At 49.3% G+C, this 12,057-nt stretch overlaps 1 protein-coding gene across 1 annotated transcript in view; it reads right to left on the reverse strand.

Moving 5' to 3' along the window:
• Positions 1-1,190: 1,190 nt before the first annotated feature.
• ST3GAL3 (ST3 beta-galactoside alpha-2,3-sialyltransferase 3) overlaps positions 1,191-12,057 on the reverse strand; it is a gene marked incomplete at its 5' end in the record, with an annotated part of 57,135 nt that continues 46,268 nt past the window's right edge. Inside the window, one exon of the mRNA XM_010174000.1 lies at positions 1,191-1,348. Within this exon, the coding sequence (XP_010172302.1) occupies positions 1,259-1,348 (90 nt within the window). The remainder of the gene's footprint in view (positions 1,349-12,057) is intronic.

Genomic DNA, 12,057 nt, shown 5'->3' on the forward strand with positions numbered 1-12,057 from the left:
AAATGTGCAAATACTGCATCTTGGGACCAAGACAGCAAAGGAAGGGATGTGCTCCTGAGAGCAGGAGGAGCAGCAGTGCTAGAGCAGCACGGGAGGAGCTTGGAAATGAAGTGAGCAGGGGCCGAGCAGAGGGTGAGGGTTCCCAGCAGGCCCTCGCCCGTGCCAGCAGGCTCCATCATCACTGAGGTCATACACAGCTTAAGTAGGGAACATGATCGATTCTGGAACGTAAAACAAACATCTTCGGCAGCCTGCTCTCAAATTGTAAAGCTTCAGATCTCCACGCAAGATCTGACCTCCTTCCAAACAATAAATTATTCCTCTCCCACACAAAAATAAAGCAAGATGCTGTTCAGAAATGGTCACACCAATCTGCATGGACTCCACGGGGGCCCTGCACAGCAGGCACAAACCATGAGGCCTGAAAGCCTCGAGCACAAGGCAGGTTCCTCAGTGCCATGACAGGCAGGAAGGTGGGGAAGGTCTGCTGCAGGCAGAGAAAGCCATTGGCTCCCCACTCCACCTTGGGGTCAGGGCAGAGGCAGAGCAGGGCAAACGGCTATGGAAAACTCAGCCAAGTGGCTGCTGCTGCCGCTTCTATGTGGGAAGCAAGAAAAAGTGCAGAAAAACAAACCCATGCTCATCTCCATCCAGAAGCTCCAAGTGGAGAATGAGGGAAAGCCATTATTCTCCCTTCGAATTACAGCAGCACCAACACCGAAGTTTCGGACGGATTTGTTTTCCTGGGGAAAGGTCTGAGGCCGGTGACAATGCAGATGGAACATGGAGAGGCCAGGCTTTTCACAGGGCTGTGCACAAGCAGACTTTGCCTTGCACCTTGGTATTTCTAGTATGATTCCAGCAGAGTTTCTTTTAAAAAATAATACTTTGTACATTCAGGCATTGCTGCCTCGGGGCAGCGACACCTCCCATTTGGCACAAAATGTTTTATTCACAAACCTTTCTTCTCTCTCCTGAGTCTTTTCTGTTTAATTCAGGACACAGAAGATCTGTCTGCGATGCAGAGTTCAAGAACAGTCGACTCAGCCCCTTGCCCACCTCCTGCCAGCTCTAGGCCTGGAGGCAGCAGATGCAACCCTCGTGCAGACTGGCAACGCAAGAGGGTCTTCCCAGAGCACTTGGGCATCTTTGTGTGTCTTCGGTGAGGTGGAATTCTTGCATGGGGCTGCCAGTGCCTGCTCCCAGAGCTGCAGCGTGCGTCTTTGTCTCCTCCCTTGGAGGCAGTGGCTACAGCCACTCAGATCCCACTGGTTAGGTCAGTGATGACTCGGGCTTTCACCAGCTTCCGCAGGAACTCCTTCTCCCGCTGGATATTGTGTGTCCAGGACTGGAAGGAAACGGGAAAGACAGAAGGTCAGGAGCTATCCTGGCTAAACATGCTCCTGCCCCCCACATTGTGGGAGACTCCAGCTGGGACAGGGCAGTGGCTTCTTCCAAGGAGACAGATCCTGCTGCAGACCAGAAGAGCCCTTGCAGATCAAGGGCCTTCTCTTATTTAAAGCCAATACAGCCAGCAGAGTCAGACCTGTGCACCTGAGGTAGGAGGTCTCCCCATGGGGTGGGTGAGGGATTTTTGGCATGGTGAGATCTGGGCAGCCCAGGTACCTTGGGCAGATGTAGGTGGCTACAGTTCCCTCCTATGCCACCGCACACAAGAGTCCAACAGCTCAGCATTAACGATAACGTGTGCCAGGGAACAGAGCTGGCAGAGAACATGGTGGCAGGACATGTCGTACCCACAAACAGCTCCCTGCCAAGGGAGGTCTCTGGGGAATGCATGGGGGTGCACGCAGCTGAAAAGCCCCAAGCCCAGCCGCACCAAGGCTGGCCCCTGCCTCCACTAGCCCTATAGAGAGGAAATCACGTGCCAAAGGTTACACTAATAAAATGCGAAGGGTGAAATGGTCACATCTCCCAGCCAGGCTCTTCAGGGCAATGGTTGCTATAGCTGCTGTCAGCCCACCCAGGTGTGTTCCCTGCAGCAGGCTTTAGCTGTGATCATGGCATCTGTCATCACTCCCCTGCACTGGTACTATTAAAGCACTTAATGGAAGCAGTAAGTGGTTAGTCCCATGGGCATGAAAAAGCAACTTTCCCCAAAATCTCCCAACAGGACAAGAATTCCAGTAAATGAACCCAGGTATCCAGCACTGTGCTCTGGCCAGCAAGTAATCTGAGCTCTAAATACAATCTGGACTGTGATAAAATCACTCGACAGGAGCCTCCCTGAAATGGCCTCAAGGCAACAAAGCACCAGCCCAATGAGCCCTCTGAGGGCGCTTTGTCATAGGCATCTAAATCCAGTTTACCCACTGCAAAACTGTGGGCATTTGCCTGCAAAGCACTGGTTGTATCCATCACACACAACCTGCACGTGGGTCTCTTGTCATCTGTGGATGTGCTGTCCTGTCCAGGACAAGCTGCTCTCAGCCACAACTGCTGACTGTGGCACAGACAGCCCCAGTCATGGTGTGGAGCCTGCTGCCAAGAGGTCCAAGGGACTGAAGGTCCCTCTCTAGATCTCCATCACATTTTGGAAACACCTCTTTTGCTGCTAATGTGCATTTACTATCCACTTGAATCCCCTCAGTGCACAGGAACGACGACAGTTAAAACTGCTGAGGGAAGTTCAGGCAGGTCTTATCTTGTAACCTGTGTTCAAAAGAAGTCTTTGACTTCCTCTGCTTCCAGTGACACTGTTACCTGAATGCTGCAAAGGATGCACCAGCACCAGGAACAACAGGACCACATATGGCAAACTGTGCTGGTGCTCTTTGGGTTTCTGAAAATGCAGAAGAGCTCATCTTTAAACTGAAAAACACTGCCCAGAAACAACTCAGTGTTTGGCTTCTGCTAGCATAAAAGCAGAAACTGAAAACTGGGAAGAAACCTGGCTCGTAAAAGGAAAAAAGCAGGAATTTCAGAAAGCAGCCGTGGCAGCGATGGTGGCGCAGAGCAGAGGGAGCTGGGAGAGCAGGGCTGCATGTGCCTGTCACTTGGAGCAGGACAGCCAGGATCCCCCAGTGTGCTGGGAACAGTCCCACATGTGGCACATCAGCTGGGGGTCCTGGGCTTGGCCCCCGCCATGCAGCAGAGTCTCTTCTGACAACACAGCCCCTTGCTAGGAGCGCACGGCACCGGCAGAGGCAGCCAAGTGTGCGTGTGTGCTCCTGCCAACAGGCACCGAGCAGCTGTCTGCTGGCACAGAGGCCGTGCTGGCAACTCCAGGTCTTGATGCATTCACTTACATCTGGCTGGGCTTGTTGTTCAAAGCCTATCTGGAGCACCAGGAAGCCTGATGTGCCTGACACGTCACAGCACAAGCTGATCCTTCTTTCACATCTTTCAGCCTCATCAAACAGTATGAGAAGCCAACAGGTTTCACCCAGTACAACCTGCTTGCATCCCCTGGTACGGACAGTAACTGGGGAAGCAGATGCTTCTAGGCAAACTCAAAACCATCTAAAACCTCACTGCAGGCCACCTACAAGTGCCTTATCTGATGGCAAGGAGAAATCTGCTTCATAAAGGTACAAGTGGAGGAGGAATTTAAGTACAGGAGGTGGATAATAAAATTTTGGGCGATACAGTTGCAGTCTCTCACATCACGGCTAGGTCTGGCTCCAGTGTTCACTGCAAGGCTGCTGGGAAGACCTGTAAGCCCCTGGCTTTTCAGCATTCAGGCTGCTCTATACCCTGGGCACTGCCACAAATTCCTCTTTCCAAGCAGAAAGCCACATGAAAGGGAACTCAGCCTCCCATTTGATCCACAGATCTTAGTGGTGTCCGCGGCAGTACTCTCAAGTGTTTTGTGGTTGAATGTAAGACCACAGAGGAAGAGGACTGCCCGGTGAGGATGAGCTTTCGTCCCTCAAAAAAAGCACTAGCAGAACACTCGCTTGCTGCGGTGCTGCTGCCCCCACGCCTGACAACAACACGGGCAGGAGGGATGAGGCATGTCTCCGACACCAGCTCCGGTTACTGATTACAGGAGAGAGACTCACCCCACTGACACAGAGCTAATCAGGCAGAGGAAGCTGCATTCCAGCCCCAGCAGCCGCAGCAGGGAGGAGAACCACAGCCGATTTCTCAAAACTGCCAGAGAGAGGCAGGGACCTCGATCCCATTGCCCCGACAGGGGAAAGGCAACAAAGTACATCCTAAAACTCAGCAGGTTTTAGCGTGTACACACCCTAGACAGCACCCTGGGTAGCACAGGGTGCCCACAGGGCCTGGCAGGCAAGAGGGCTCTGTGAGCTGCTACAGGGGCTCATGAAAAGCCAGGCCTTGGCAGGCTCCGTTTGCTCCGGGGCCAGGACCATGTTATAGCTGTTGTAAGGGGAAGTTCTCTTCTGCCACCCCTCACTGGGTAAGCTGAGGTGTTCTGCATAACCAAACTCACGGGCAAGTTGTCCGGGAAATCTTTCAGCTGACGCAGTGTCCTGAGCTGCAGCAGGATGGTAAGAAAGAGGCAATGCTTTGGCCACCCGCGTTCCCACGGACAGGGCTGTGCTGCCAGAGTGCTCATTTTAACATTTTTAAGCAGAGCGTTGTGAGCAGGATCCAGACCTGGAGAAGGATTACACAAAGCGGCTGCAACACTGGTGGTTTATTCCTGATACTACTGCAAAGAAGCCTTCTCCTGCCCTCAGACACTGGACGTGCTTTGGCTGCACTGGCAAGATACTCACTGTCCCTTCTGACTGCTTTGACCCTCTCTTCCCATGCACACCAAGCCATTACTGCCTCATTTCCTACTCCTGTATGCTGGATTATTCACATGCACAAAGCTCCTGCCCCAAGTCCTGAAGCTACATCTCAGCATCACAAGCAGAAAACTGCAGCTCTTCACTCATGAATCTGCACCTCCAACAGAGGTGCAACAGAGCAGCGCGGAGCATTCACTGCCTCCTACACCTTCTTGTCCCCACGTCACTGCCACCACTGCTCCTGTGACCTGGCAGAGTGGCTCTTGCCCTCTCCCCGCTCTGCTGCTCACATCAAGCAGGCAGCGGGTACAGCTTAGAGTTATAGAATCATTTAGGTTGGGAAAGACCCTTAAGATCATCAAGTCCAACGTTTGCTTCCACTTGTGCAAATAAACAGGCTGCTTGGCTGAGCCCATGGCCGGAGTAATGAACTTCTGGGAGCTCCATCAGGAATGTCCCAGGAGGTTCCAGAGCCCTTCTTGCTGTTTGGGAATCAGACTGGGATTTCCTTTGCTTCACGTCTCTCTATGATTAGTAGGTTTTTGCTCTTTTCAGTGTGAAGAGGAACAGCAGGAGGAGAGTTGCTCTGCAAGCAGATGCACTGTACGGCTGTCCATCCCAGAGGGGAGGCAGTGGGTCTGATGTGTGATCGTTTGGTCACAGTTATTACACCAAAATTTATCATCAGTTAAAGCCACCTTTCAGCGTTATGCAAATACAGCAGCCTCAAACCACCCGTCCTTTTTTTCTTGATGACTCCACAAGGAAGCACAAAATATCCTCTGTCCCTTCAAGAGAAGCCAAGTAGAATATTTTAAGACTAAGAAAATGTTTCAGCGACCAGCCCAGGAGGAAGGTAAGCTCCCCATCTGCAATCAGTTACAATCGGGGAATGCCTCAGCTTCAGAGCACATTAACCTTATCAAGTATATTGCAATATCTTAAAATACAGGAAGATTAAATCAGAGAGAGTGAAGTCAATGAGGAATGCATTGAAGAAAGACAGCAAGTTGTAAAGCAGGAGGTTTCTCAGCTCTCTTACATCCGCCTTATTTCTGCAAGTCAGCAGCATTTCTCCCTGAAAACCTGCACAGAAACCACAGCAGCAGCAAGAAGTGCTACTTCACTGGTAACACTCAGTTTCCAGTCTCCATTGGTGCTAACTGATCTCTACGGCCAGTCTGCACTGCCTTGTCTCTAGAGCTGCTTGTTTTTCATGATTCTGCCTTGCCTGCGCCCTTGCTCTGGTCCTGGCATGGTGACCACGTGCACTAGGTATTTTATGGCCACCCCTGAAGCACAGCTTCACCTCCCAGTGCACCCCCTGTGACACCAGTGCCCTGCCTCGGCCAGGACCTATTGCCCACTCCTCTCTCAGTCCATCTGCTGGGACATGGCAGCGCCGCAGACTGCCCCATCCCACCTGCAGCTCTCGGGAGCCACACGTACTGAAACTAAAGGGAGGGCTGGGCACCCACATCTTTTCATGTTCAGGAGAGATTTACTCACCGCTCCTTTAAGCTCAGTCATTCTTATACCAACTCGGAACTTTAAACAGCCCTTTTAGCTCCTGCTTATTCTGAATAAATACAGTGAGAGCAATTGTATCTCTTCTCAGTCTTCATTCTACCAAGTTAAACAAGCCATATTTTCTTTTTCCTTCTACCAAAAGATGCTGTTCATTTCCTCTCTGAAAACAGGGAAATTTCCCAGAAGTGTTGTAGCTTCCTCTGTCCTTGTTTACTCCAAATTTACTTCTTGGGAATAAAGGACTCAGCATTGCCTCATGCAGAGGCAATTCTCTGTCTCAACAAGATGTCCCTTCCTCAAGCCTTCTCAGAGTTGTATTTCCCTTTTTTTCCCCACAGTAACAGCCTGGGACCCTGAATTATCCTGTGATTTATTCATACCTATCTAAGCATTTTTCTCTTCTGCCATTGCCAAATAATGCTTTCCCAGCTCAGTGTCAAAATTTCTGTTGTTGCCCCAACAGCGTGACCTTCCATTCATACTCTTGGGTTTCATGCCACCCAGTTTACTCCTGTTCTCAAGGTACTCATGGTCTTCCTGAATGGTATTTTGATCCTCCTTTGTATTAACCACACCCGGTTTTGTATCATCACAAATTCCACTTGCACACCATTGCCTTCTGTGCCAAAAATCATTAAAGCAAACACTAAACATGACCTCCTGCAGGGGAACTCCCAGCTGCCCATTCAGTGCTGCTCTTTGTGTTCTCCTTTAAAGAGACTATTCACATACAGGTGTTGCACCAAACCGTAGCTTCTGAAGCTTAACTCGTAGTATTTCACACGGCACAGTATCGCACACTTAACTGAACTTCAGACAGACTGAGCTACTACACTTCCTCTGTCTCCAGAATGAAATTTTTTTAATCAAATAAAGATATTAAATTAGGTTTTGTAACCTGTCTTTGATAAATCCATGTTGTGTTTACTTTCAGGATTTAATTATTCTTTCATTTAAACTCTGCTCTGAAGTTCTGTACAGTACCTCTGAGGTCAGATTAAGAAGTCTGAATTTGACAGGATTATTTTCCTTGCCTTGCTCCCACCCCCCACAAAATTAAAGGAAAATGAGGTATTATGTCTACTACAATCTAATCCTGTGGAATCACATGTAACCTGATAGATTTATTTAGGACCTTTTCCTCTGGACTTGCAGTTTAATTGGCTCAACAGTGCAGTAGCTGGAACAGAGATCTCCCAGGCTCTCACACCTAGTGCAATAGCTCCAGCAGCTTTGGCCTTGCACTGCTGACCCAGTCATTTTCTGTTTCTATGAACTTCTCACCATAAGCCACCCTCTCCCTCACATTCATCATATCATCCTTATGGAGGGAATATATTAACTCATGTAATTCCTACTTTGGCTCTTTAATCCCTATGCCTTCTGCTTCCTTCACCTTCCTGGATGCCACAGCCCTAGTAATTCTTTCCTTGTTTCTGTATTATTTGTTTGGCAGTGGGACCCTGCAGTGTTTGTTTTATTTTCCTTCGCAAGATCTAATTCAACTTGACTTTTGTCAGTTTTCAATTGATCTCTGTCCTTTCCAACCATCAGGGTGGAGGTGTCCTGATCCTCTCTCCCACTCCTCTGTTACTTCTAACACCATTTTAAAGCAGTTCTTTATGAATTTATGTCTACAGCCTTTTTCTGCCAGTTCCCCCCTTGCTGCAAACATGAATTGCAGATGATTTTTGCACTTTTCGCAAGAAAGATTTAAAGTCTACAATGAGTCCATGAGCTCTTCAGTGCATCTGCTTTTGGTAGCCCATTCTCCTAGGCTAGGCATAAATTCAGAGAGGTGAGAGTCTGCACACATGTCCCAGTTCCACTGAGCAACCCACCAGCACTGCTGAGTGCCACCCGGCAGTCTAGATACAGCCCTGCTTATCAAGATCCCTCCTTTTGGAAGCAAAATCTGAGTTATAACATCTCTTCTGCTGCCTTTCTCTTTAATTTAACCACGAAGGCACTTGATCAAAGGCTATTTCCTAAAACATCCCTTGGCAAGGTCTTCATGCCTGCTAAACACAGCTCTGAAAGGCCATCAGCTCTTCTTCTGCCCTCATGATTGGTGAGATGTCCTAGCTACTGCATCTGGGAATACCTGGGCTCTCCCCTTGACAGTAACACTGGCTCCTACTGTACACCTGTGACAGTGGAATTTCTGGTGGTACCTAGCACCCCCCTGTAGATTTTCTATTGTCCTTTCCTACAGAGATCTTCTCTAAACCCTAATTCTGTTTTTGTCCATCCTACAGCCTCGTGTTCCTTGCTGTTCCTAGTGCACAGTTGTACCCCACAAGTGTTACTGTACTTCTGTCCTACAGAACAAGGCAATACCTGTGCTCTGGTTTTGACTGCTATTCCATCAATCTTTTCCAGATTTCTATTACATAGACACACAGTCCTTATGCACAGGAACAGCATGTGAGGCCTTCGTTCAGCCAAAACGCTGTCAAACAGGTGGCTCTTAAACAAAGACAAAAATGTATAAACCTCATCAGTCATCACTGCCGGCCCCAAGAAAAAGCACTGCCCTTTCAGAGGTCCCCCTGCCCCAGCCCCTAACCTCCCCCTCCAAAGCTGACCTCCATTTCAGTCTGCACCATTCCTTGTACTCCAATCGCAATTCATCAGCCAGGCTCAAATAGCTGTGTTTTCAGTCTATAAATCACCAGGCTAGACATCTGCCCGGCTTTCAAAGGAGTTTTGTTCTTCTTGTTGGCTACCGCAAACTTTAAGGTACTTGGAGGCCTGAAGCAGCCCAACCACCCCCTCCCAAGCAACTTGTGTTGATTTAAAATGCAAAGGACGGCTTCACAGAGAGAGCCCAGATGATGATAAAGCACTATTGTTTGTGCCTTTATGGGCTGAGACTCCAAACTTGATGTTTGTGGATTATTCTGAGAGGTAGCTGCTGGCGGGGAGAGACAGAGACAAAGCTGTGTGTCACTGCGTGCTGCAGGCCACCTCCCCTGGCCCTTGTGACAGCCCCTACACAGGCTGAATAAGAAGTGTTACAAGATGGTGTCCTCCAGCATCCCACAAAGACCTGCTGGGGAAGCGGAGCCAATGATCAGACAGAAGCCGTCAAAGGCAGTCGCACCACCTCCCCCTCGGGTCAAGCAGCGAGTCACTGAAGTGCCCGGCACAGCTGTATCAAAGGAGCTGACACCTCCAACATCAGTGCTGGCACTTATCTGCCTTGACAGTGACAAGAAGACCAGTCAGCAGCTCCACTGTGTGACACACATGGCACAGATGGGCACTGGATGGGTAAGGGTAGCTTTTAACCACGCATTCTCCGGTTTTACCAACCGCAAGTGCCTGAGGCAGTCTGCAGCCCCCTGCTGAGAAGACAGCTCGGGGTGCTCCCTGTGCGGCATCCAGGGTGACTCCTTGCTCACATTCTTGCTCCTTCAAGAAATGACCAGGAGAATGAAGCTCACCTCTGGATTGGGAGGCTGGGGAAGGCTGTGTGCTGGGGCAGAGCACGTGGAGGAGGGATGCTGGGAGCCAGTCTTGTGCTTCGTTCCCATGATTTAGCACAGCCTCCTGCTCTCTCAGTCTCATCAGCTCCTTACAGACATGTTTTTACTATTCTAAACACTGTCACTTTCTCATCCTGAAATAATTTCTGCCTGATACACTAGCCTGTTTTGCCATAGAAGGTCTACTGTAATCCTTATAGGCAGGTTCTTTCATTTTTTTTAATCAAAAAAAAGCCTTCATTCTATTTAAAAATTATTCCTTTTTCCCTCACCGCTATTTCCATGTTTCCTTCGCTGTGTTCCCAGTGGATCTGACACTTCTACATTAATAGAAGACAGTGACCTGTGATAAAAATACACTTTTATGGAGTGCTTGGGCAAGAAGCATTACAGGACCTGAGCAAGAAAGAAAAATACAATAAACTATATTAAAATTCAGCTCCGATGGACTCATTGCCACAAAACCAGAAACAAGTGAGCAGACACCTTATCAAAGATTCAATCATTTTCCGTACAGCATTCACAGAAGCAGCCAAGGGTCGAAAGCTGTTGCAAAGTTATTTGGAATAGGGAAAATAGTAACTGAAGGGAGATGACATACTTGGACATTCTGCATTTTGTAAGTTAAAACAACGAGACAGGATCAGAGCTGAAAAATCACCTGCAAGAGTTTACACAACAGCACCAGGTCTATCGGGCAACGGTCTCCCAGCAACAGACCAGAGAACAGCAGGCTGTCTTCATACCACCCAGAAAATGCCTGCTGAAGTTCAGGGCAGGGACTCTGCACCACTGGCCATGATGGGGAGATGAGAGATGAGGGGAGAGGCTGCTGGGCAGCGGAGCTGGGATTGAGAGGTGGTTTTGCACTGCAAGTGTTGATCTTCCAGCTCACAGCCTGAAACTGAAAGCACTGTGCCAGTGTACTTCCAGCTCTCCAGAGCACACTCATTAAAAGAAAAAGGTCTTCTCCACCAGGTCTGCCTGGACATACCCTGGCTGGAGTACACTGAGCTACACAGGAGAGAGGGTAAGGAAGCCATCCAGGACTAAACTGGAGAAATTTACTCTCATGAGCATTCACAAGCACAGGAGAATCCATACATGCTTTGCAGCCACACTATTGACCAGAGTCCCAAACTGTTAAACCTGATGAAGCTCCAGAGCATCTGCCTCCTCACAGAGCCTTTCCTCTGGGGCAGGAAATGTCTGCCCAGCCCTCAGGAGTCGGAGATGCTGGAAGAGGCAGTGGAGGCAGCTGCCTTCTGTGGTAGCAAGAGCAGCACAATCTTGGACTTCGAGGGCTTTTACCCCTGTGGGGAAGCAAAGACCAAGCAAAACTATACATTGGTGCTGCCCCTTTCTCCTCTTGGAAATTCATCTGCCAGTCCCACAGAGCAACAGGAAAAATCACATTCATTTCCACAGAGATTTTATCACCTCAGTCTTGGCACCAGAGAGGCATCTCCGCCCAGCTGTGAGCAAGTGAGTGCATTTTGCTGGCTTTTTTTATGTAATCAGAACAAATTCCTCAGAGATGAGTCACAGGGTTTCAAGGGTGTCCAGAGAGATGTCAAGCAGACCTCAAGTGTAAATCAGTGACACACCTTGCTGAGAGGCCGCCTGCTCGCTGGCAGGCCCGTTCCCCCTGCAGACACCAGGCAAGGGAAGGGGCCTGATGGATATTCCCAGGGAGGCTCCCTTAAGCCATACGCAGTGTGGCACCTCCAGACCAAGGATGTTGCTGGTGTTTACATTTCTTCTGTAAAGACATGGATGGTTTCAGGGTGGAGCTGGAGTGCTTCCCTACAGCTGCTCTCCAGGCTTAAACACTGAAGATTTTTGGTTGTTCAGTCTAGAGGAGCCCAGCAGTCAGGGAAAATAACTTCAGAAACAGAGGCCCTGCCCCATCCAAAACCTGATCAAACTGCAGGGGTTCCTGCCTGGGATGTTTGTTATGGTGGAACCATTGCATTCCATGGCAGTTGTTTCAGTGCTTGACATTAAGCAAACCTGTTCCACTCCCCTGCCCTGGAATAAGTGCTCCAGCCTGCGTATGTCTGCAAGCCAGACAGAGGACAAAGATGATACTTGTGTAATTTCAAGGCATAGCCTGCTTTAGTGGCTCCTTCAGAGGGTGAAATGTAGAGGAGGACCAGGAAGAACTAGACCTGGACACAATCCCTGAGGTCCAAAGTAACACTGAGGAAAACCCTGTGGATGCTCTTAGGCCTTTGGATGTCAGAGCAGATGGAACAGAGAAAAACCTTGGTGGAGCTTAGCTCTGGGTCAGTCTTCTTTCACGA

Source organism: Antrostomus carolinensis, unplaced genomic scaffold, assembly GCF_000700745.2.
Source record: "Antrostomus carolinensis isolate BGI_N321 unplaced genomic scaffold, ASM70074v2 scaffold15478, whole genome shotgun sequence".
Classification (NCBI taxonomy): Eukaryota; Metazoa; Chordata; class Aves; order Caprimulgiformes; family Caprimulgidae; genus Antrostomus; species Antrostomus carolinensis.